Here is a 24,785-nt window from a genome sequence, read left to right as displayed (position 1 = left end):
CTGCAGGTGTAGCTACTGCCTAAAATAGCTTAGAATGCAGGTGCCCCGACAGGATGGTTCTCATACTTTTGTGATTTATGTACTTTGTCAGGGACATTGGCTTGATACAGTTGTTGACATACAGGTTTGGGAGACTATGATTCACGTTCAACTTGTTTGAAAAGAGAACTGTGCTAGTAACTCCGGGTGACGTGGTTGTCAACCCTAAACACAACCTCCCCTACAGAACGAGGGCTTCTTTCCTGACCATTCATTAGCACAGACCCAACAAACTGACCTCAGTGATCAGGCTGTAAGGACAACTGTACAGTAAGTTTTGATCCTAACACGGATCACGTGGGTCGTGAACCGATTCATTAGGCACCTTCCAGTTTCTGGAAATGACGAACATCCTCTTCATCAGAGCCGTGGGCCCCTCTGGCACTCGTCCTAGCCCGCAGGCTCTCTGGCTCCCGACCTCCGCACTTCGCTCACTTCCATCTTTCTGAATTGGGCTGCCTCCCGCCCCAGCACCTCCTTTCGGGCGGTGCCTGTTCATTGGGCCTCCTGGAAGAAACACTCCCCGGACGAGCCCTGGTTGGGGCTGGGCCCTGAGCCGCAACCTGTTGAGCGCTCTCAGGTGTGGGAAAACAACACACTCGTTTGCTAGTGCAACCGCCGTGCACGAGCCGAGCCAGGCCAGCCGCCGGCAGGTCCGCTGGGCCGGCAGAGGGCGCGCTGCGCGGAGGGCGGCGGGCGGCGGGCGGCGCGTCTAGGCCGCAGCCGTGCCTGGCGTGCGCTCGGTGCCCACAAAGCGCCAGCTGAGGGACTGCTGCGGGCTGAGCGCCGCTGAGCTCCTCCGTCACTCGGGCTCCACCTCCGGCCGGCCGCCCCTGCCCCTGCCGCGTCCTCTCGCCCCCAGCAGCCGGGCCCGACGGCCGCGCGAGCCCGGACGCGGAAGGCAGGCCGTGCGGCGGCGACTACTGCGGGCCGGGCAGGACAGCGCAGGACCATGGCCGAGGCGGCCCCGGCTCCGGTAAGGGCGGCCCGCGCGCGGACTGCTGCGCGCCCGGCAGGGTCTGGGCGTCTCGGGTTGTGGTCCCCGGGCCGGCAGGAGGGGAGGAGGGCAGGAGGCCGGGCCTGTCAGGCGCGGGGCGCAGCCCGAGCGACCGAGCACCGGCGCCCCCGGGGCCCGCCGGCCGCTGAGGGGCCTGGGACCCTGACGCCCAGCGCGAGTGTGGAAGGGTTGGTCCCCTCCCGCATCCTGAGGCCCCGCCCTCGGTGTGAGGCCCCGAGCTCCCCTGCCGATCCGAGGGTTCCCGCGAGCGTAGGGTGGTGGGCTTGGTGTGTCGTTTCCATCGACCGTTCAACAGCTCTGGGCGCGAGATCGCTCTCGGCGCGGCCCCTCTGAGCCTCGCACAGCCACAGAGGCGGTGTGACAGTGACAGGCGTGATCGAAGGACTGCGGGGGGTCAGGGATTCCCCAGGGCCCAGCACGCGACAGTGCCGGACGCACGGGGGCCCTCCGTCAGTGCCCTGGGTGGGCTTACTTTACGTGTTTATTCACTCAGGCGGTGGTGACTGCGGGCCTGTGGGCGCCAAGCCCTCCGCCAGCTGGAGGGCTGCAGGTGACCGTCCCAGTCTGGGCACACGAGACCCAGGCAGCGTGAGCAGGGACTAGACAGCGGACGTGGGGCTGGAGAGTTAGGTCTCGGATTTGCCGACTAAGAGGCTTTGGTCACCCCGAAGAGAGCCGTTTCAGTGGGTCGGGAGCCAGACGGGGCTACTGGGGCGTGACTGGGAAACGGGGAAAAGCGCAGGAAAGACAGGAGCAGTAGCAGTGGGGTGGGGAAGAGAGCGGAGCGGAATCTCTGCCCTGGACTACCTTTTCCCAGCTTTAAATGTTTATGTATGTGTATATGTATATACACGCATGTGCACGTATGTATACGCACACGTATGCATGCATGTATACACACGTGTGCACGTGTGCATGCATGCACGTGTATGGTGGAGGTGGCACGTGTCTGCCAACCCCGGCCAATAGAAATATAATGGAAGCCACAGATGTCACTTGACATTTTCTAGTAGTCACACTTAAAGAGTAAAAAGAAGTAGATGAAATTAATCTTAATGATCTATTTTATTTGACCCAGGGTACACAAAATATTTCCAATGTGTGGTCAAAATTAAGAAATTAATCGAGTTTTGTGTTTGTCCCCCCAAACTCAGTCTTGGAAATGGGGTGTGTATGTCATACTCGCAGCTCAGGTCAATCAGTGAGCGCGTCTCTGCCCGGTAGCCACACGTGGCTACCATGCTGACCAGTGCGGGGCAGTCTTATGGAGAACAATCAGGAGAGACTGAAATATTGACCATGAAACGGGGGGGGGGGGGGGGGGGTCGGAGAACAACGTCCCTAAAAATGTGGAAGGAGTTGGCATTCGGAGTGTGAGTGGAGAGATTTGTTTTAAATAGGATGAAATTTCTTCCTGTGGGGAGGAAAGGAAGCATGGGTTAAGTTATTAATGAGTCTGAGGTGGAAGGTGAAGAAGGAGTTGAGAGTTTCAGTCTAATTACTCCAGTTCCCCCCCCCCCCCCGCCCCCCATCTGAGTGTGAGGGCCTGCGGTGGCCAGGCTCTTCCTTCTCAACACGTGCTCCCTGCCCAGTGGCAGCGGCTTCACCGGGGAGCTGGTTAAAAATGCAGAATCTGTTTTCCTCCCAGCCCTGCTGAATCAAAGTCTGCATTTTAACCCGATGATTCTTATGCACATTAGTTTGAGGAGAGGGCCTGGGGTTTGCAGCCGCCACCATAGGGACCTGGAAAAGCAGCTTGGGGACACCCGGAGGGTGAGTCCCCGCCCAGCTTAGAGACCGTTGGTGTGTGCCGTGACCAGTTTACCTGGTTGGGTGACTCACTGGCCTGCCTACAGGAACGGGGAATGAGGAACAATTGGACTGATTCACACCTAGAGGGTGCTGAGGGGGTAAGGCAGGTAGACAGGGAGGAAGGTGGCTGAAGGGATCACTGAGGAGGAAAGCAACGCTTGGAGCAGGCTGATGAACTAGCAGCAAGTGGAATGTTCAAGGGTTTAGTGGGATTGCAGAGCAGGTGAAATAAAAATAATGTAGTGGCTGAGTTGGAGGGGTGGGAGGTCGTGGCCAGAATGCCGGTTACCATAGCATCAGAAGTCTTTGTAATGCTCGGCTAACCTCCTATTTGTTGTAGGAATTTCTGGTTTTTTTAAATGTACTGTTTCAATGTGTATTCAGTGATAGGGCAGGCTATTATTTTCTTTAAAGATCTAGTTCAAAAGTTACTTATATAGGCCAAAGTTTACTTGCCTGAGAATTCCACGTTGGTTCTAGTTCTGCCCGGCGGAGTAACACAGCATGAGAATAAACAGGTCTGCTCTGCCTCCTGTTTTATAGCCCTCCAGACTCAGCCTTCAAAGCGTCCTCACTGTAACTGAACAGTGTGGTTGCAGTTGGTAGACAGGGCCAGTGCGTAAGTCAGTGAGGGGTTTATCAGGGCACGTGAGCTGGGTGTAACCTGGGACGTCCTGGGGAACGTGGGCCTTTCCCACAGACAGAGTGGATCGGCCAATGTTCCCTGCACCTACGGAATATGCCAGGCTGGTTCTTGATCCGGTTTCACTTGCTGTCTTCACCTGATCCTTCCCTGACCCCCCAGAGCAGTTTTGGCTCTTGGGGCCAATGAGCTCCGAGACCATGAGGCTTGTGCAGGCACTGCGTATTGGGTGAATCTCACATGCCCAGTCAAGTAGCCCTTATCTCCCCGGAGTTTGGATTAAGGCTCCTTCTAACACTCAGTGTCTTGTCTCATCTCTCCACTGCATACAGACTTCGGAATGGGACTCCGAGTGCCTCACGTCCCTGCAGCCCCTTCCTCTGCCCACGCCCCCAGCAGCAAACGAGGCGCACCTGCAGACCGCAGCCATCTCCCTGTGGACAGTAGTGGCAGCCGTGCAGGCTATAGAGAGAAAGGTGGAGGTGCACAGCCGGCGACTCCTGCACCTGGAAGGACGGACAGGGACAGCAGAGAAGAAGTTGGCCAGCTGTGAAAAGACAGTGGCTGATCTTGGGAACCAGCTGGAGGGCAAGTGGGCCGTGCTGGGGACGCTGCTGCAGGAGTACGGGCTGCTGCAGAGGCGCCTGGAGAACTTGGAGAACCTGCTGAGGAACAGGAACTTCTGGATCCTGCGGCTGCCCCCGGGTATGAAAGGAGATATCCCAAAGGTAGTACTTCACTTCTGGATGGAAAGTGGTACCACTGGTCCTTAGTAAGGGACAGTCGAGGGACCCGTGAAGTTGTTTTGTGTTTATCTGCTTGGGGAGCACTGCATGTTCAATTTAGCAATCATCTGAAGTGTCAAACTTCAGATTGGAAACTCCAAATAGAGTTGGTGATCTGGCGGATGGATTTTCCCTCTTTCACTTTCTCCTGTTCATTACCCACAAGTCACTTTTCTTTGTTAATCTGTCTGTCACAATCTTGATGTGGCAACTAAATTAAATATCATTTAACTGAGTCAGTTTGAATGTGTTGGCAATGCAGGTGGAAAAGTTAGAGGGGGGACAAGGGAAGGGACTCAAAGTAAGTGGTTGGGGTAAGAGCTTGGGGTCTTCCCTGAAGTGAGCTGCAGGGCTGGGGCCCAGCCTTCCTGGAGGGACTAGCCTTTAAAACAAAAGGAAATAAACATCCTTCTTAGCTATGGAAGACAGCCTTGAGGCCGCGTGCCTGTTTGTTTATTCGTTTATTCAACACGTATTTCATGAGCACTTACTGTTTTGCTTGGTATCTGCATCCTGAAGGCGTAGCTATGAACAATTCATGTAAATTCCCCTGGAGCTTAAATTATAGTGGGGAAAGAAGGACAATATAAACAGACAAGAAAATTAATACATTTAAGTGCTTTGATAAAAAGGAAAGTGCTATCTGGGAATTTATTTTAGATTGGCTATCAGTGAAGGTCTTAGAAAGCAGCTAATATTTAGGCTGGGACTGATTGACAGGAAGGACCCAACTGTGAGAAGATGTGAGGAAGAACTTTCTGGCAGGAAGGGTACCTAGTGCAAGTCCCGAAGGCACAAACAGACTTGGAGCGAGGCAGGAGAGAAAGGAAATGAACATCCTTCGTAACTGTGGAAGACAGCCTTGACAGTGCGTACAGTGATGGAAGGAGGGCGTGACTGGAAGAACGGGCAGGGTCGGGTCATTTAGGGCAGCGTTTTTCAGCCCTGGCTGCACACAGGCATCACCTAGAGGGTCTTTAAACTTTGGTGAACTTCACCCCTTCGAGATTCTGATCTGACGGGTCCAGGAAGGGGCCTGAGCATTAATAATTCTTAAAGCTCCATAGCTGATTCTAATGTGTGACTAGGTTTGTGAACCTCTGACGTAGGACATTGGAGACCAAGGTAAGGAATTTGGGTTTTATCTTAGCACTGCTAAGGGAAGAAGTTGGAGGGTGTTGAGCAGAGGAGATACATCTGCTGTGTATTTTGCAAGAGTCCCTTTGGCTGCTGTGTGGAGAGTGGACCGTGAGGGTGAGAACAGAAATGAGAAAATGAGTAAGGCTGCTGTAATGGTTGAGGGATGAGAGTGGCTTGGACGAGGGTAGCGGTAGTGGCAACGGACACGAGAGGACAGAGTGAGGACGTTCGGATGGCAGAAGTGATGATAGGCCTTGCTGACGGGCATCAGGGAGTGAGGAGTTGGGCACAGTAGTTGTAAGTCCACCGAGTGATAAGTGTTTCCGTTATTTCCACAAGAACCCTAACTTGTCCCAGATCACATAGTTACTAAGTATAAATAACAGAGTTATATTTAGCCCAGAGAACATGCTCTTAGGTTCACTGACTCTTAGCCTTGGGATTGAAGAACTGCAAGGGGGTGTTGACGATTCCTGAGATGGGAACTCTCTTGGGGGTGGGGGGAGTTGGGAGTTTTCCTTCTGCAGGTTGGTGATGCCGTGACACATTCAGGAGAGGTGCTGAGTGCCCTCTGAAGCTCCAAGGGAAGGAGTGTTTGGGAATCGCTGACGTGCAGAGGGTGGTGTAAAAGTCATAGACAGGGAGTGGTTACTGCAGGAGAGAAAGTGGAGAAGCCAGAGAGTCCGAGGGCAAAGCTCCGCGAGTGGGAGGAGGAGTGGCCGTGACGGAGGACAAGAAACCAAACCAGGAAGTGTGTGGGGTCCTGGGCGAGGGGAAAAGTGTTTCAAGGACAGACTGTTCATTTGGATTGAGTTTCTTGCTGAGAGGTCTAGAGAGATGAGGGCAGTGAATGTGATTTGTCAACGTAGGCCTCGCTGGCGGCTTAGACGAGAGCTGCTCAGCGCAGTGGCGAAGACAGAGGTCCACGTGGAGGGGCTGCTGGGTGAATGCGGAGAGAGAGAGTGGAGAGAGTGAGGGTCGCTGGCCCTGAGCGGGGAGAGCTGCCTGGGAGGGATCTCTTGAGTCCTGTCCAGTGGAGACCCTGCCCCACTGAGTGTTCTGCCTCGGTTAGGGCGATTTACTTAGCGTTTGCTGTAAGAATAACAGAAGAGGTAAGTAGAAGTTACTTACTGTCTTCCTGGGTAAATGTGTAACACTTAAACTGTCCGTCTTAAACTCTAAAATCCTATATAGAATAATGTTGTGATTTCTTTTAAACATTTCTTAATGAAATCCCATATATTGAAGATTTGCTAGATCAATTTATGGCAAGTAAAGTTTTGTGTCCTTGCTTTGTTGAAAATACTCTTATTCTGCCCCTACTTTTGAATTCCAAGTTCAAAATAATTCTCCCTCAGAATTTTTTCTTTATTTTAATTTTTAAAATTGTGGGAAGCCGTACATGACAGGGCCTGTTTTAACCGTGTTTAAGTGCACAGTTCAGAGCCATGAAGCGTGTTCACATTGTACAGCCGTCACCACCGCCCATGTCCAGAACTTCCAACTGACATTCTGTCCCCGTTAAACAGTCTCCCTGCCCACCTCCCCACGTGCCCGGCACCCACCATTCCACTTTATTTCTCTGGGAATTTGATGATTCTTACATAAGTGACATGTGTCCTTTTGTGACTGGCTTATTTCACCAACATAACACCTCAGGTTCATCCATGTCGTAGCATGTCAGAATTTCCTTCCTTTTTAAGGCTGAATAATATTCCAACTTTCTTAGAATTTTAAAGGCATTGGTCCTTTGTCTCACGTCATCAAATGCCATTGATGAAAAGTGTACTACCAAACCAGTTCTCATTTGTTTGTAAGAAATCTATGTTTTCTCTCCATAAGCTTTTATCTTCTCTTCGAACTAGTTTTTCTAAAATTTATGGAGGAAATGTCTGGGTATAGGTCTCTTTATATGTGTTTTGGGCAGTTGGTGTGGTCTCTCAGTCAGAAGACTGGTATCTTTTCAGCTCTGGGAAATTTTCTTCTGTGAACCTGTATTTGTAACATTTTATCCCCTCTCCTTTTTTTCCTATTTTCATTTTGGAACTAGTTTGACAGATGATGGATTATGGTCTTTCAACTTTTCCTTCTTTTTTTTCCACCTTTTTAACCAGAGTTCTGTGGCTTTGCCTTCCAGCCTTTCTACTTTTTATGTTAACATTATATGCTTAATTTATTTCCTGCCCTGGCTGGGTGGCTCTGTCAGTTGCAGCATCATCCCTGTACCCCAAAAAGGCTGCGGGTTCGATTCCCAGCTGGGGTGGGTGCGGAAGGCAACTGATCTCTCTCTTAAAAAAGATAATAATAAATCAATAAACAGGTCCTTGGATAAGGATTTTTTTTAAAAGGATATTTTCTGGTTCTTTTTTAAAAGCAGCTGGAATTTTTTTAATGGGTGCAATATGTATTTGACCTTCTCTGAGACTGTGTTAGAGGTTTGTCTGATTTCCAATTTATTGTGTTTTTTTTGCCTCTAGGGTTGTTTGTAGTGTTTGTTCGTCTTGGTGCTGTTAGTTTTTGTCTTTTTTCTTTTAATATTGAGTAATCCTTGGTTGTACACTCGTGTAAGTGGAGAATTCGATTGACTAATAGGGTGATTATGGGAAGCAGGCCTGTCTTCTCGCCCACTGTGTAAGTCTGTTTAACAGAGGATCTTCCCTTTGCAGGAGAGCACTAGGTCTTAGGTGCTCCACACACACGGCTACTCTTTAAGGAGCTGTGGCAGGGAGCAGGTAGGCAGTGCAGGGACCACCCAGTGGCCCCCAGTAAGACCATACTCCTGGTGGTCACACCGTGTCTGGAGGCCCCGCTTCTCCAGGCAGGTGGGTAAGTTTCCTTGCAGATGAGGCCTGTGGCTTCAGCTTTGTGGTGAATGCTGCTGCTCCCTCCCTGTACCGGGCGGGTGAGGACGACAGTAAGGCTGCTCTTCTAAAGATAGACCTTCAAGTGCAGTTTAGAACCTCTTGCTCTTCTGCTCAGTGTACCTGCCAGCTCTAAGCTTGGGGTTCTCCGGGATCCCCAGCTGCAGTCCTTGCCTGGCGCAGGGAGGTGCTGCCACCTCGGACCCCAGCACGACCCCCTCCTCTGGGCCCCAGTAAGAACCCCCCCCAGAAGTTCCGATCCTAGCGATGGCCTCTCCTCCTCATTCTTGGTACTGCTGTGGGTGGCCCCTCCTCATCTCACGACCGTCATCTCCGTGGAACCCCGGGGAGTGCGCGTGTGCATAGTTCACTGCCTTGAACCAGAAGCCCATCCTGACCCTTTATTTCTGTCGTTATTTTATCTTCATTTGTTGTACATTTGTTGTAAGTTATCTTTTGTGTGGTGAGAGTAGATAAAAATAAACTATTGAGTATCTATATTTGCCCTGAGTCCAATTTTAGGTGCTGAGCAAGTTGTAAAAACGGGCTCTTTATGGTTCTAGCCTGTTTGTAACCTACCTGTCCCTTAGGACTAGCCAAAGTCCTCTCTCTCCTAGACTCACCACAGCCCTAGTTTCCAACATTTCTCCTCCGTGCCATTAGTTCGAATATAGCCACATGCTCCATTTGGACAGAAAGTTTATTTTTATAATTGTGGTGTTTGGGGTAAACCTAGTACTTAGTGGATATTCAGAATATGTTGTGTTATGTGAATTAAATACTGCTGCTCATTTGTACCTATCTCTATGACTGCAGCCTGAAACACACCGCCTTTTTCCTTGAAACACGGTCCACTCTTGGAGGCTGGATCTGTGTCTTCATTTTTTCCTGTGTCCTATCAGCACCTCACTTGGTTTCTTACAAGGCAGCACTTAGTGTAGATTATTGAGTGATTGAGTTGCAGTGGGAGAGACTGACCCGTGTCATTGTGATTTCAGGTGCCTGTGGCGTTTGATGATATCTCCATCTACTTTTCTACTCCAGAGTGGGAGAAGTTAGAAGAATGGCAAAAGGAGCTTTACAAGAATATCATGAAGGGCAACTACGAGTCTCTCATCTCCATGGGTGAGGCTAAGTTGGCACCTTGTGAGTGAGGAGACAGCAGCCCCAGAGGGCTCAGAACACTCCCTTTCATCCAGTGGTCCTTGTTTTCGGGCGGTCCTTGCACACATCAGAGTCTGGCTCCAAGCCAGATTCCCAGTTACCCCGTGCTAATAGGAAATATAGCTTCTCCTTGTGCCAGTCAGGACAGAGGAAGAAGTTCAGGGTTACGGATGTGCCAGCTGCAGTGGAATCCCTGGGTGTCCTTCACTTTGAGAGGGACTCGATCCTTCCTCTCAAGACACACTGTCACTCTTGCTCAGTGAGAGCAGCAGGTGGGCCATGTAAAGTAGCCCGTGTGCTTTCCCCATACGTTACCTCTCCCCTTCCCGGCTTTTCTAACAGACAGCGCCCGTAGCTGGAGGTGAATGTATGGGGAGAAGTGATTTTGAGTCTAAAGGAAATCTCCTTGGGCTGGGGACCTCAGAGCCTTCAGCTCAACCTTGATGACACTTCATCATCATTCTCACTTATCTCTTGTCATACCCCCTTTCCCTTCTTCCTCCTAGATTATGCCATGAATCAACCTGATGTCTTATCTCAGATTCAGCCAGAAGGAGAACATAATACAGAGGACCAGGCCGGGCCAGAGGAAAGTGCGATTCCCACAGACCCCAGTGAAGGTAAGAGGGAGCAGAGGTTCGCCACTCTGTCTCCCTTTTCTGGCCAGAGGTGATGGCTCAGAACAAGGAAGCAGGGCTGGGGGCTCCCAGAGCCTCTCCGTGCTACGGCAGCTAGACTGACCGAGTCGGTAGGAGAGCGAGCTGAGAGGTCACCTTGTCCGTGCCTCCACCCATCAGTACCACACATCTGAGGGCTACTGACTGCATTCCACGACAGAGGTCGCGAGCCCTAGTTATTTAGTAAAACAATCATGTCCTTAGATGGCAGAGCGAGCAGTGCTGTTCATGTGGAGGGAAGGGGCTTCAGGGACTGTACACCTGGTCACAGAGAAGTGCTGGAGGGGCTGGGAGTCTGCGTGGTCCCTCAGAGACGCACTTAACCCGGGGACCCCAAAGCAGGTGTCACCTGGTGTGGGAGCCAGCAGTCATTAATGAACCCTCCCCAATGTTTTGGGTTGGCAGCTACTTGGTCCTGTGTAGGAAAGACTGCTAGCCAATGTAGAGTTTTGTTTTTTCCTCAAGTCCCACCTATGCTGCAGAAAAATCCATACCATTTTTGCTCTTTGCTGGATAGAAAGCTCACAGAAAGTTCATCCTGCAGACGTCTCTACCAGATGAACTTCTCTTACGTAGTGGGTTACTGAACCGGAAGGTGGCCTTGGAACCCCAAACACAGCCTGGAGTTTCTTCGTAAAGAAAACAAGTATCCCATACGCTGTTATTTTTTTCCTAACATTCTATTACAAAAATTTTCAAACATCAGAAAAGTCAAAGCAATTTTATAGTGAACCCCTAAACACCTGTCACCTAGATTCTGCCACTACCATTTTACTCTTTCTCCTCACATGGGTACCCATTTCTGCACCCCTCCATCCGTCAGCACCGTGCCGTCTGCACTGGGTTTCAGAGGCGGTGCAGACGCCAGCGCCCTTCCCCCGCGCGGTTCAGCGAGAAGGTCATCAACCTGGAGTCCAGTGTTTTTTCCTTTGAGGTAAATTTTACATATACTGAGATGCCCAAATCTTAAGTGACCATTCTCTCTGAGGTGAGCACACACCTGCCACACGTTATTTTTAAGACTGCGTGGGTGACAGTATTTAGGCAATGTAACAGATCGAGTTTGATTACTGTCTATGTCACGGATATATGTAATGAGCCTAAATTCACATCACAAATGACGACGGGTGACCTAACCAGAAAGGTTCATTATTAGAAGTAACTCTTTAGTCTGCTCCTGTTACTTACCTGACATAGCCCTCAGCTAGCATAAATCAGTGTGTCGTTTCTTTTTGGGGACAAATGGAAAAGATGTAAGTAATTTGGTTTTGTAATGATGTATGAAAGATTCATTTACCTTCCATCTTGTCAATTGGTGGGTAGTCAGCCTGTGTACAGCAATTCATTTTTACTTAATATTAAACACACTGAGCTTTGGATTTACTTAATACTGTGGTTTGATCTTCACAGTTGTAGCTTTCATTGGCAATTAACAACCTAGATATTTACCAGAACCTGAGGATAGGAGGCACATGACTTCCAGGCTATCAACCTTTTGGCGTCTCTGGGCCACACTGGAAGAAGAAGAGTTGTCTTGGGCTACACATTAAATACATTGCAACACATAATCACAAAAAAGTCATAGTGTTTTAAGTAAATTTACAGTGTTGTGTTGGGCCACATTCGTAGCCATGGTGGGATGCATGCGGCCTGCGGGCCACAGGTGGGACACCCCTGCTTAGACCGATCAATATGCAGCATTGAAAAAGACCCTCAGATGTGTCTGTCTGCAGAACCCTTTAACCCTGACGTTTCTCTCCCTCTCTCCTTCTCCTTTCCCCTCTCTCTATAAATAAATAAAATCTTCACACACAAAGAAAACCCTTTGTATTTCCCCCTTTTATGTTTAACTATATATTCAAGAGTTTTTATTAAGTCAGTTATTTTCTTTGTGTTGTTCAAACTGTCAACTTGGCAAGTGAGGGGAGTTTAAATTCTCCTGTGTCCTTCCAAGTACTGCCTCAATGCTCGTTTTCTTAAAAAAAAGAAAGAACAGTTCCAGGCTGTGTTCGGGGCTCTGAGACCACGTTCGGGTCCGGTCGCCCACGAAGAGGATACACAGGACTCAGCATGTAGTCATGCCCGGGGCTAAGATTTACTGCAGCGACAGGGTACAAAGCAAACAGCAAAGATAAGAAACAGTGGGCAAGGTCTGGCAGAAACAGAGTAGTTTGAAGAGTCCCCGTCTTTGTCCAGGACATACTTAATTCCTCCAGCACAGAGTTGTGACAACACCTGCAGTGAGTTATCTCCCAGTGAAGCTGATTAGAGACCGGCTTTGGTGGGAGCTGGTCACGTAGGCCCCCTCCGCCCAGCACGTGCCCCAGTTCCAGGCTCCCAGAAGGAGAGCAGCGGGTGTTCAGCGCAAACCATACTGTACAGTGTAGGCCCACTGAGGCATTCTTAACTTTCAGGGAGGTTTTCTCTCAGCGTAGGCAACTGCTTGCCAGCCAGGGGCCAACCTTGCAAGCAGGCCTTTCTAACAACAAACTTGTGTGGATTTCTGTTCTCCTTACACATTAAAAAAGTCCTGGTTCATCCTGGCCAGGTAGCTTAGTCCGCTGGAGCGGCGTCCCGATGCACCAAGGTTGCAGGTTTGATCCCCAGTCGGCACAAACAAGGGTCAGCCCATGAATGCATCAATAAGTGGACCAACAGGTTGACGTTTCTCTCTCTCTCCTTTTCTCTTTCTCTCTAAAATCAATAAATAAAAAATTTTTTAAAGTCCTGGTTCTTTTCAGTGGAGAATAGTATTAAACTGTCTGGTCATTAAGGTACATAACTGATCCTTTCACATGAAGACTGTGTGGAGGATACTAATTTTAGGCAACTTCAGTGACAGAACTAATAAAATATCTTCTCGATAGATGATTATCCACTTTAACCATTTAAGTCATTAGAAAAAGCTAATCAAATTTTCTGATTTTTGAGCAAGCAAGCAACTTCTCTCTCCTCTAACATCATCTTTTAATCAATTTTAATATACCATGGAACGTGCTGTTAGACCAGTGTGTCTGTTAGATATTGATGTACTTCATGTTCTAAAAATACATTTCGGATTTTATCCATATTTCTTAAAAACCCATAATTTATTACCGTATTACATTTTAGAGCTTTCAGAAGAACGGTGCATTATTATTAAATAAAAATATATAGGTAGAATAGAATTAATTTTATGCTTTCCCTCCATCATCTGTATCTGATAAAGGGAAAGCGAAATTATTACACCCTCCTTTGGAATAGTCATTGATACCCCGTGTCGGGGGTAAAATCGAATACAGTTAGTAGAGAATAGAGTAGTAAGTAGTGAATGGGAGAATACAGAAAAATATAAACTTGAAATTTACTGAAATTATTTAACTCTTACTAGGGCCAAACTGCAGACCAGCTGTGTGTGTGGCCATTATTTGGTCACTGATACTATATGTATCTTTTTAATCCTCACCCAAGGACATTTTTTCTTTCTTTCTTTTTTTAATATATTTATTGATTATGCTATTACGGTTGTCCCATTGCCCCCCCCCACTCCACTCCATCCTGCCCACCCCCTCCCTCCCACATTCCCCCCCCTATAGTTCATGTCCATGGGTCATACTTACAAGTTCTTTGGCTTCTACATTTCCTACACTATTCTTACCCTCCCCCTCCCCCTGACTATTTTCCACCTATCATTTATGCTACTTATTCTCTGTACCTTCTCCCCCCCCCCCGCCCCCTCCCACTCCCCTATTGACAACCCTCCATGTGATCTCCATCTCTATGGTTCTGTTCCTGTTCTAGTTGTTTGCCTAGTTTGCTCTTGTTTTTGTTTTAGGTGTGGTCATTAATAACTGTGAGTTTGCTGTCATTTTTACTGTTCCTATTTTTTATCTTCTTTTTCTTAGGTAACTCCCTTTAACATTTCATATGATACGGGCTTTGTGATGATGAACTTCTTTAACTTGACCTTATCTGAGAAGCACTTTATCTTCCCTTCCATTCTAAATGATAGCTTTGCTGGATACAGTAATCTTGGATGTAGGTCCTTGCCTTTCATGACTTGGAATACTTCTTTCCAGCCCCTTCTTGCCTGTAAGGTCTCTTTGGAGAAATCAGCTGACAGTCTTATGGGAAGTCCTTTGTAGGTAACTGTCTCCTTTTCTCTTGCTGCTTCTAAGATTCTCTCCTTCTGTTTCATCTTGGCTAATGTAATTATGATGTGCCTTGGTGTGTTCCTCCTTGGGTCCAGCTTCTTTGGGACTCTCTGAGCTTCCTGGACTTCCTGGAAGTCTATTTCCTTTGCCAGACTGGGGAAGTTCTCCTTCATTATTTGTTCAAATAAGTTTTCAATTTTTTGTTCTTCCTCTTCTCCTTGGCAACCCTATAATTCGGATGTTGGAACGTTTCAAGATGTCCTGGAGGGTCCTAAGCCTCTCCTCATTTTTCCAAATTCTGGTTTCTTCATTCTTTTCTGGTTGGATGTTTCTTTCTTCCTTCTGGTCCACACCGTTGATTTGAGTCCCAGTTTCCTTCACATCTCTATTGGTTCCCTGTACATTTTCCTTTGTTTCTCTTAGCATAGGCTTCATTTTTTCATCTGGTTTTCGAACAGATTCAACCAATTCTGTGAGTGTCTTGATAACCAGTGTTTTGAACTGTGCATCCGATAGGTTGGCTAGCTCTTCCTCGCTTAGTTGTATTTTTTCTGGAGTTTTGAAGTGTTCTGTCATTTGGGCCTTTTTTTTTTTTTTTTTTTTTTTTTTTTGTCCTGGAGTGTCTGTTACCTAAAGGGGCGGAGCCTTAGGTGTTCCCCAGGACGGGGTAATGCTGGTGGCTGCGCTGTGATGCTGTACATGGGGGAGGGGCCGAGAGGGAGCAATGGCGCCCGCTCCACTCTCCACCGGATCTCAATCTTTCACTCTGCTACCCACAATCAAACTGGGCCCCTCTGGTGCTGGCTTCTGAGTGGGTGGGCTTGTGCACGGTCTAGGCCCCTGTGGGTCTCTCCAACGACCTCTCCTGTGAGGCTGGGAGTCTCTCCTGCTGCCGCCCCAACCCCCACGGGCGCTTTCAAACAGAGGTTTGAGGCTTTATTTCCCCGCACTGGAGCCCTGGGTTACGGTCTGCTTCGCTCTCCACTGTTTGTCCCAGTTTCTCTGTGTGCGAATGTGGGGCCGTAGGGTCTGCTAGTGGTCAGACTGCCTGCGCCATTCGTCCCACACTCCGGCAGTCTCGGTCCTACCACGGCCACGCGAGTCCTCTCTGCCCCGCTGCCCATCTCCACCCCTCCTACTGGTCTGGATGAATGTTTATTTTTTATTTCCTTGGTGTCGGACTTCCTTGCCGATTCTCTGTCAGTTCTGGTTGTGCAAGGAGGCACAGTGTGTCTACCTATGCCGCCATCTTGGTTCTCTCAAGGACATTTTTTCATTGCTTTTAGGAAGAGAGGAAGGGATAGGAGAGAGAGAGGGAAACATCAACATGAAAGAGAAACATCAATCAGTTGCCTCCCATACGCACCCCGACCAGGGATTGAACCTGCGACCTATATGTGCCCTGACTGGGAAACGAACCCCTAACCTTTTTGTGTTGGGGATGATGCTCCAACCAACGGAGCCACACCGGCCAGGGCAACAGCACTTTTTCTTTATCTACTCATCTGTGGAAGGCCACTTGGGCTGCTTCCACACCTTGGCTGTTGTAAATAATGCTGCAGTGAACATACAGATCCCTGTGTCTTTTTGGATTTACTGTTTTGGATTTCTTTGGGTAAATACCCAAAGATGGGATTTCTGGGTCCTCCTTTGTCTCTTGTTATATGGCCTTTGTTTTAAAGTCTGTTTTGTCTGGTACGAGTGTTGCTACCCCTGCTTTTTTTGTTTGTTTGCTTCCATTTTCATGAAATATCTTTTTCTATTCCTTTATGTCTCTGTCTGAAGTGAACTGGGGAGGCTTCTTGGATGGTTTTTACTTCGTGTGCATCACCGTTATCCCACGTTTATCCCTGTTCATTCTGGGCCAGCAAGACCTTCTTTTGATAAACTAAACCAGTGGTTAAGTCACATCCAGTATAATCCTTTTATTTTAGTTTATCCTATTTGAGAACGAGAATCACCCTGGAAATGATAAAACTTAGAGGTTTTAAATTATTGCACAAATACTTAACACATTCACTCGACTGTGTTATAGCCCCACACCTGTTTCACAGAAAGTTTCAAAATAAAAGTTTTCATATTTTTACCAATGGTAGTTTCGTATGTCAAATATTTTTATCATCTGCTTAAGGAGTCAGACTTCCTCACAGGTAAAATCATATTCAACCAGTGTAGATGTTACAATCTTACATTTTCTTGTGATCAGACTTCCTATTTTTAACTGCCTCTCAAACCTAAAACCTCAGCATTTATCGACTCTCTTACCTGGTCAGTATTCAGTTTTTCTCGATTATCTGGCTTCCTCCAGACCCCACAGTTTGCACAAACCAGTGATGCACTTTCATTTGTGTCGCTAAATGTGCACTGGTGGGACTCCCCAGGCCTTTGAGGAATGTGCTCTGAGTGCCATTGTGGCGACCTGGCCAGCAGTTGCCATACTGTCACAACACAGGTGGCCGTGTCAGGCCATCTTAGTGCTCACACTGCCCTGCTCTTGCCCTTCTGAAAGTTCCCCAGGTTACACACACCCACCAAACCGCAGTTGATGTAACTGTGTTCTATGCATTCTGTGACTGTGAGGCAAGACCTGATTGTTTAATCAAATAAATATTAGCTTAGTTGTACTGATCTAGTTAGTTAAGCAACTGGAGGAACTTTTAGGGTCATTTTTCAAAACGAATGGTTAGCTTCCTAGGGTTTCCCAAGTTCAGTGAAGATACACTTAGTCAATGAGCTGTAACAACAGCCACTTACACTTCTGGAGAACTGGCTTGCTCGTTTTCAGCCCTGCATAGCTTTTATGGTTGGCTGCTGGCTAACGTTGTAACAAAAGGTTGGAAAGAATCCAAGTGCCCATCAGGAGGGAATTCTTGAGTAAACAATGGTGCAGCCACACAGAACAGGAATGGGAAGGAATGGGAGAGATCTCTGGTAGCTGCCGTAGGCGTGTCCAGAAGTGCTGCAAGTGAAACTCCAGGTACAGCAGTTTGTGTAGTATTGCATTTCAAGAGGGGCCTTATCAAGATGCATACACACTTGCTTACATTTTCACCAAGAAATGATGGAAAATTAAAAACCAGTAGGAACAGCTTGGAAGCTAGACCTTCTGAACATACTGTATTTTAAAGTTTTGATTTTGGAATCTTGTAAATATTTTGCTTAATATAAAACTTCTGTAGGTGCGCTCTCCCTCTTGGGAGCATGCCCGAGTCTTTCCCTTGTCCTTCTGGCCCCCAGGCACGTACCTTTGCTGTTCTTTCTCCTAAGCCCCAAGGGCCCTTCTTTTGCCTCTGTTACTTGTTCGCTGAGCCGACACAGCCCAGCTGGCTCACGTCTACTTTTGTAACTTTCTAAATAAACTCTCTGATTAAAAGTTTTTTTCTTTTAAATCAAACATGCCGAAACAAGTAAACTGTGTCATGTTGGTGACAAATACTAGTGCACAGAGTAGATTTCTTTCAGATAACTTCAGAGCACAGTACTTTACCTACGTATCCCTAGAGGAATATGTCCTAAAGACCAAAAGTACCATCAAAAATATTCATGTTGAGTTCATGTTTTTGTTAATAATATTGCTGTTATTTTGAAACATATATTCAGAGAAGCAGAGATCATGTTAATGTCATTAAGAACCAAAAATTTCCAGGGTAATACAGAAAAGATACAAGTACTAAATCAAAGGATTTAATTAAAAGCCTATAACCTTAAATATGAATGTAAGCTCATAACACTTTTCTTTTCCTAAAAGGTATGTGTTTTATAGCTCTGTCCATTGAAAAGACCTTGAAGCGGTGACAGGCTGTAAGCAGTTAGCATCCTTATCACCCCGACTGTGGTCTCTAAATTCCATTTCTCAGAGATCCGTGATTGTGCGCCTGGAGCAGGGAACGTCCAGGGTGAACCTGGGATGGTTTGTCACACCGGAAATGCAGAAAACCTGGTGTTCCATGATGTGAAATGATGTAGAGCAGATCTGAGGGGCTCCTGCCGGCCAGAGAAGGGACAATTCAAGCATTAAAAAGCATAATGACTGCAATAGATTGTAACTCATCAAATGTATAACATTGTATGAATCCATAATAATAAGCCAAAAAAAGTCCAACCACTGGACTCACCGAGGTTTCTAGAGCACTAACTCGTAACTCAGAAAATTGATGCAGAGAAGCAATTAAGCATTTTAGAAGTCTGATATTGTCGATGAATAGGAAGTTCATCCTCTAGGTGTCTGTTAAAAATCATTTTCCTTATACTTACCCTTTGCCCTTCTACTTCCTTCTCTCTCTATGTGTTTGTATAAAACCTGGGCCCTGGCTGGGTGGCCCAGTTGGTTGCAGCATTGACCTGTACACTGAAAGGCTGCTTGCAGGAGACAACTGGTAACAATGTTTCTCTCTCTCCCTTCCTCTCTGTCTACAATCAATGAATGTACTCTTGGGTGAGGGTTTAAAATTTTTTTTTTAATCTGGGAGAAAAAGAAAAAATGAAGTTGGAGTATGTTTCATGGATTTTAGCCTTATAGCTCAAAGTAGGAAGTTGAAAAGGCAACCAGTGCTAAAATCTGTGTCTCCATTCTCTCCACGTGACCTGACAGTCTTCGGGGACTAGTTCTGTCCAGCCTCTTATTTTGGCCTTGGGCATACCTTCAGATTTCAGTGGTCTCTGCCAGAGTCAAAGGCATCGGGAAAACCAGTGAGTTCTCATTTGCTGGCGATAAAGCCATAACCTGCTTACAAGGCTTTTCTGGGAAATGATATAGAGAGTATGAATTTACTCTCTGGACCTTTGTCAGCTTGCCAGCTTGTCCTTTTAGGCCAAAAAAGGTTATATAGGCCTCGGCTGGAATAGCAAGCACAGCTGTGTCGGCACTGACCAAATGAGGCATGTTGTGTGTAAAGCCCTTGGAAGTTGTTCTTCTCTTCTTTCTGGAAGAATCCCTAAGGCCTGAGGGACTTACAAATATGATTCTTCCCACCCCTACCCCCCGTTCAGGAAACAATGACATATCATTTAATAAGCAAAGGTTCTGTGATCTCTTAGAAAAAGCCTAGAATTGGGCATCTGAAAAATAATGTTTCTGAGGAGTCAGGGCTGTATTTAAACTGATCCAACTTTGTAGTTCTGGAAGTGTATTTGATTTTTAATTAACATTTGAGAAAAAAATTTTTGGTCAATAGTGTTTCTTCACTTTTTTTTGCTGTATTTTAAAGCAAATCTTTGAAAATGTGCTGTTTCACCATAAAGTCTTACTGTTTATTTAACATCTGTGGGCCCTCTCTACTTAGATGGAAAGAATATTCCTGTTTCCATTATTTCATAAAAAAGCTGCAAGACAAAACAGTGAAAAGATTTTTAAAATAATCGCGCTAATGAAAAGCATTATTGATTTTAGATTTTTTCAGGGTGTCATTTCCAAAATAAAAATTGACTTGTTTTGAAATGGGCTCACTGAAAATAGTGAATCAAGCTGAGTACGTACATCATGTAAAAATAAATAAATCTGGCTTCATTTTGAACTGGCTCTCTAGGTGTTGTATGCCTTTTTTTGAAGGCTGGCTCAGTTTTATTGTTAGAGTTGAACGCGGGCAAAACATAGTGCGTAACAAACCAATGTGATTATTTCCACTTTCTGATTCAAGTCCCTGAAAGCTGTTTTCTTTCCCACACAAATAGAGGCTGGCATTTCAACATCAGATATCCTGTCCTGGATTAAACAAGAGGAGGAGCCCCAGCTTGGGGGCCCCCCAGAGTCCAAGCAGAGTGATGTGTACAAGGGTACCTATGCTGGTGAGTAACAGATTGGAGGCCTTCGTGCCCAGGTCCAACTTGTGCCAGGCTGACTGAAGACACAGCGGGCGAGGTGGCCTGTAGAGGCAAGGGGTGGGGGAAGAGTGGGAGAAGAGGAGCAAAAAGACCTGCCCAAGTAAGTTAGAAATGAAACCGAGAAATTAAGAAGTTTCAAACTAAGAAATTTAAAGTGAGAAGACACTTTTAAGCATAAAGACAAATCAGAGTTGTCAGAGGAAGAAAAAGAAGTACATACAGATAGACCAAAAATAGGGTGGGGAGACAGGAGCACATTTAAATATCACCGGGAAAGGGTAGAACAAAAAGGGGGCAGGACAAGCAGACAGACAGTGGAGACGAAAATGTCAGGGGGGAGGCACAGACAGGAATGTCGGTGAAGAGCTAGCCCTCGGGAGAAACGGTGATGGGAAGCAAAACAAGCCGTCGTCCTTCTAATGTACTGAGCACCATCTGTATTTTGCCATCTGAATCCTAAAAGAGAACCTCAAGGTCAGAAGGGACCCGATTGTTTACATAACTTTATACAACCTGACTTCCTTTATCTTCTATGCCTTGTGTTCTTTTAGACTCTAGGAAATAAATAAGACAGTTTCTGCTCTTCAAGATACTTATATTGGGGACACACAAATCAATACTGGGCCTGCCTGTTAAGTGTCAAGGGTGAGCAGGATAGGTTACCTATATGCAGGAAATGAGGTGTTTGGAGAACATGCATCAGTTTTAGTTTATGGTTTTAGATATGGCCTAGGGAAGGATGTGAAGCCAGAACTGGGCCTTGGAGGATTGGTATGATTGCTATGATTGGGCAGAGAGGGGATGCATTCTACGAAAGGAAGGACAGAAGGAGCAAAGATGCAAAGCAGAACTGTGCACTTCATTTCCAGGGTCAGTAAGAGAGCTAACAACCATGCAGGGTTTGCGTGGCAGAATAGAGAGGGATAGGAGTAGATTAATACACGACTTTAGGCCTGGTCACAGTAGGCAGCAGTCTCTTCCGAAGCTGGCGAGCGGAGGAGGGACGTGAAGAGAGCAATGCTGGGAAGACTGATGCCAAGGTGGTTCCTTTTCCAAGCGGGGAGCATTGGGGAGGTTCGGGTGATTTGCCACAGGGACCGTGGGTGGCGTGATGACTTGCTCCACCCTCCACCGAGTTTCTCACCGGAGCCGACTGAGAGCCCTGGGCAGTCTGTGAGAGCCGGGGAGGATCCCCGAGTCGCTGTGAGACCTTCGTTGGTGGGCATGACCCTGAGTCCTTTCTTTCAGATGAACAGCTCGTCATCAAAGCTGAAGGCCTTGCCAGGGCCTCCTTGTGCCCTGAGGTTCCAGTCACCTTCCCTTCTCCACCAGCAACAGCAGCAAAGGATACTTTTTCAGATGTGACTTTCAAAAGCCAGCAGTCTACATCCATGACACCTTTTGGGCGGCCAGCCAATGACCTAGCGGAAGCCTCTGAAGGACAAGTGACTTTCACTCAGTTGGGTAGCTACCCCCTGCTGCCTCCAGCTGAGGAGCAGATGTTCTCGTGCCACCACTGTGGCAAGAGCCTCAGCCAAGACATGATGCTGACCCACCAGTGTAGCCACGCTGGCGAGCACCCCTTATCCTGTGCCCAGTGTCCCAAGCACTTTCCGCAGCAAGCCGAGCTCGGCAACAACCCCCAGGCCCACACCAGTGAGACACCCCCCACCTGCCCTCACTGCGCCAGGACTTTCACTCACCCCTCCAGACTCACCTACCACCTCCGGGTCCATAACAGCACCGAGCGCCCCTTCTCCTGCCCTGATTGCCCAAAGCGCTTTGTGGACCAGGCCCGCCTCACCAGCCACCGCCGAGCCCACGCCAGCGAGAGGCCCTTCCGCTGCACTCAGTGCGGCCGAAGCTTCAGCCTAAAAATCAGCCTCCTGCTCCACCAGCGCGGGCATGCGCAGGAGCGGCCTTTCTCCTGTCCCCAGTGCGGCATTGACTTCAACGGCCACTCGGCCCTGATTCGCCACCAGATGATCCACACGGGCGAGCGTCCTTACCCATGCACTGACTGCAGTAAGAGCTTTATGCGAAAGGAGCACCTGCTGAACCACCGGCGGCTGCACACGGGCGAGCGGCCCTTCAGCTGCGCGCACTGCGGGAAGAGCTTCATCCGCAAGCACCATCTCATGAAGCACCAGCGCATCCACACGGGCGAGCGGCCCTACCCCTGCGCCTACTGCGGTAGGAGCTTCCGCTACAAACAGACCCTCAAGGACCACCTGCGCTCGGGCCACAGTGGAGGCTGTGGGGGTGAGAGTGACCCATCTGGACAGCCTCCTGACCCTCCAGGTCCCCTCCTGACTGGGCTCCAAACCTCTGGCCTAGGCGTTAACACTGAAGGCCTAGAGGCCAATCAGTGGTATGGGGAGGGCAGTGGAGGGGGAGTTTTGTGAACCTCTCTCCTTTCCTGGTTATGCGCGCTCACCCTAGGCCCCCGCAGTAAGCGCTGTTGGCACATTCATGCGCTTGGGGTCCTATGCACTTGACTAGAGACATGCTTGAGTTTGGGAACTCCGTAGCATTACAAGAACACCATATTCTGAAACCCAGAATGGCCTGGAAAGGAGCCCAGCGTCCCCATCTTTTCAAACATGTGAGCTAAGCAGAAGTTGCGGGGAGATAGGAAAGCAAGATTTGGCCTCTTGTCATTCATCACAGGGTAATGGATAGAGAATGATGGCAGCTCTGGGTAGAGACCGGTGCATGGGGAGAGCAACCAAAGCCTGAAGCCCATCTGAGGCAGAGCGTGTTTCGCTGAGCCTTTCACTAGTTTCCTGATGGTAAGACAGTTGTTACAAGAAATTGGTCAAGCCTCAGTCCCTGTTCCTGCTCCTCTGACGCCAGCTAAAGTCCACTCGTGCTAGTGGACACCTCTCCCCAAATGATTGCTCAGTACAGTTTTCCTAGGTTTCCTAGACTAATTCTTTTAAGTACATTTTGTTAAATATTGGGTGAGTGAGAAATCTGATTTGAAAGCTTCTTAAGGAGAATAGTCCTTAACTTTCACCAGCTTGATTTGCAGCATTCAGCCTCACTGGCATTTAAGCTGCTAGAAACCTCTGCTGAGGTCCTGGTTAAAAAGCTGGGAGCAGGGTTCTGAGTCCCAGCTTCAAAAGCTAGAGGTCCCAGAGAAATGACGGAACAGCCTAACTAACAGTTGTGCCTGAACCACATTTCTCAGAGTCATTTCTTTCAAATTGTTTATTATTTACAAGCCAATAGATGGCTTTTCCATTTCTGATGTCTGATATTCTTGACAATCTTCAGCAGAAAAGGTTACAGCACCTTCCAGAAGTGTTACGGAGTTTCAGAAGTGCCTGTGGACGCCCAGCTTCCATTTCCCCGGCAGTGAGGTGCTAGTGTGATATGCAGCTCTCTCGAGCCACCAGAGGGGGTTCACCTGTCTGGGGCAGATGGAGGGACCGCATAGGTCACCCAGAGCTAAGACATACACAGGGAGGGCCTCTTCCTGCTGATTGTGCCTGCAGGGACCTTGGCTACCATGTGTCCTTTTGTCGCAGTCATTCAGTCACCTGGGAGCGTTTGAGCCTTGTTCTGCACCGAAGTGGCTTTGTAATTGGGTGTAAGTCCCTTTCTTTCCTCTTATAGATCTCAGATTTTTGTTTGCAGAATAAGGCTGGTGAAAGGGAAAAAGTGAGCTTCTAAGGAAATTTTTTAAAATCTTGTGATACATTCCTCCTCCTGCCAAAATCCTATCTCTGCCTCTGGCTTCTATCCAGTCAACGCCAAATAAGCAGCCAAATCAAAGCAGACACATTCCTGCTGAAACTTGACTGAAATCAGTTTGGTTTGTTGTATTATTCTTGCTTTGAGCCTGAGGTGGAAGACAGAATGCGGAGGCGCTGAGTCTTGGGCAGGTAAGCTCTTTATCACCCACACTCTTGTTTCCCCTGAATCTATCTGAGCTGCCTCAAGACATGGTCTGGGAGTAGTTAGGACACTTTGCTGATGAAGTGGTAAGGGAAGGACCCATTTTTTTCCTATCACCTAGCTCAGCCTTTACCCTGCCTGATTGTATATAACCACACTAGGAAAAAGCACTTACCCCAGCTAGCTTTGCTCCTGGGAAGGCTCTGCCTGAACATGCTGCTCTTTAGGATACTCACACTTACAGCCTCTGCTCCGTGACATTCACAATACCAGGGATCGTGGGAGACCTAAGCAGTGTGTGTGAGACCATAACTTGGAGTCTGGAGGTGATGAAGAAACCCGAGGGTATAGAACAAACCGCGACAGATGAAGAACAGTGCTGGCATATGGGGAGCTGTCTAGCGAGGATCTGGACTCATAGTCTGAGAAAATTGGGGGTTCTGGGAATTCTAGTTTCACGGGTGACCCACTAGGAACCTGAGTGAGATCCAGCTGGGTTTGCACCTGGATCTCCTTAAAGAAAAGGTAGAAGAATCAAAGTGCCACCGTTAGATGGTGCATTCCTTTTCGGAATGGGCTGAAGCACTTATCAGGGTATGCCGAAGAGGGGGTTCTAGGTGTGACGCTGGACTAGGTAACGTGGGTAACTGAAAGATGTACTGAAGACATCGAGTTTCCTAATGACAGAGCCCCGTGGGTTAAAATGCTAGAGATAGTTCCCACAAGCCCTGCTGCCCAGAGCTGTAGTCAGCAGGGTCCCAAAGTTCCACAAGAAGTGAACCCGGTTCCG

The 24,785-nt window shown here is 47.9% G+C and overlaps 1 protein-coding gene across 2 annotated transcripts; it reads left to right on the top strand.

Moving 5' to 3' along the window:
• Positions 1 to 815: 815 nt before the first annotated feature.
• On the top strand, positions 816 to 23,170 carry ZNF398 (zinc finger protein 398). Of its 2 annotated transcripts, XM_053926550.2 has the most exons (6): positions 816 to 1,015; positions 3,845 to 4,240; positions 9,297 to 9,423; positions 9,969 to 10,082; positions 19,943 to 20,056; positions 21,341 to 23,170. In XM_053926550.2, the coding sequence occupies exons 1-6, from the start codon at positions 992 to 994 to the stop codon at positions 22,495 to 22,497; spliced, it is 1,932 nt and encodes a 643-aa protein (XP_053782525.1). In that variant the 5' UTR covers positions 816 to 991; the 3' UTR covers positions 22,498 to 23,170. The 2 variants fall into 2 exon arrangements, with proteins under 2 accessions (XP_053782525.1, XP_071077815.1); XM_071221714.1 differs by lacking the exon at positions 816 to 1,015 and having other exon boundaries at positions 4,094 to 4,217.
• Positions 23,171 to 24,785: the final 1,615 nt, after the last annotated feature.

Source organism: Desmodus rotundus, chromosome 6, assembly GCF_022682495.2.
Source record: "Desmodus rotundus isolate HL8 chromosome 6, HLdesRot8A.1, whole genome shotgun sequence".
Lineage (NCBI taxonomy): Eukaryota > Metazoa > Chordata > Mammalia > Chiroptera > Phyllostomidae > Desmodus > Desmodus rotundus.
Note: the sequence above shows the minus strand (reverse complement) of the source record. Positions and strands in the feature narration are given on the sequence as shown.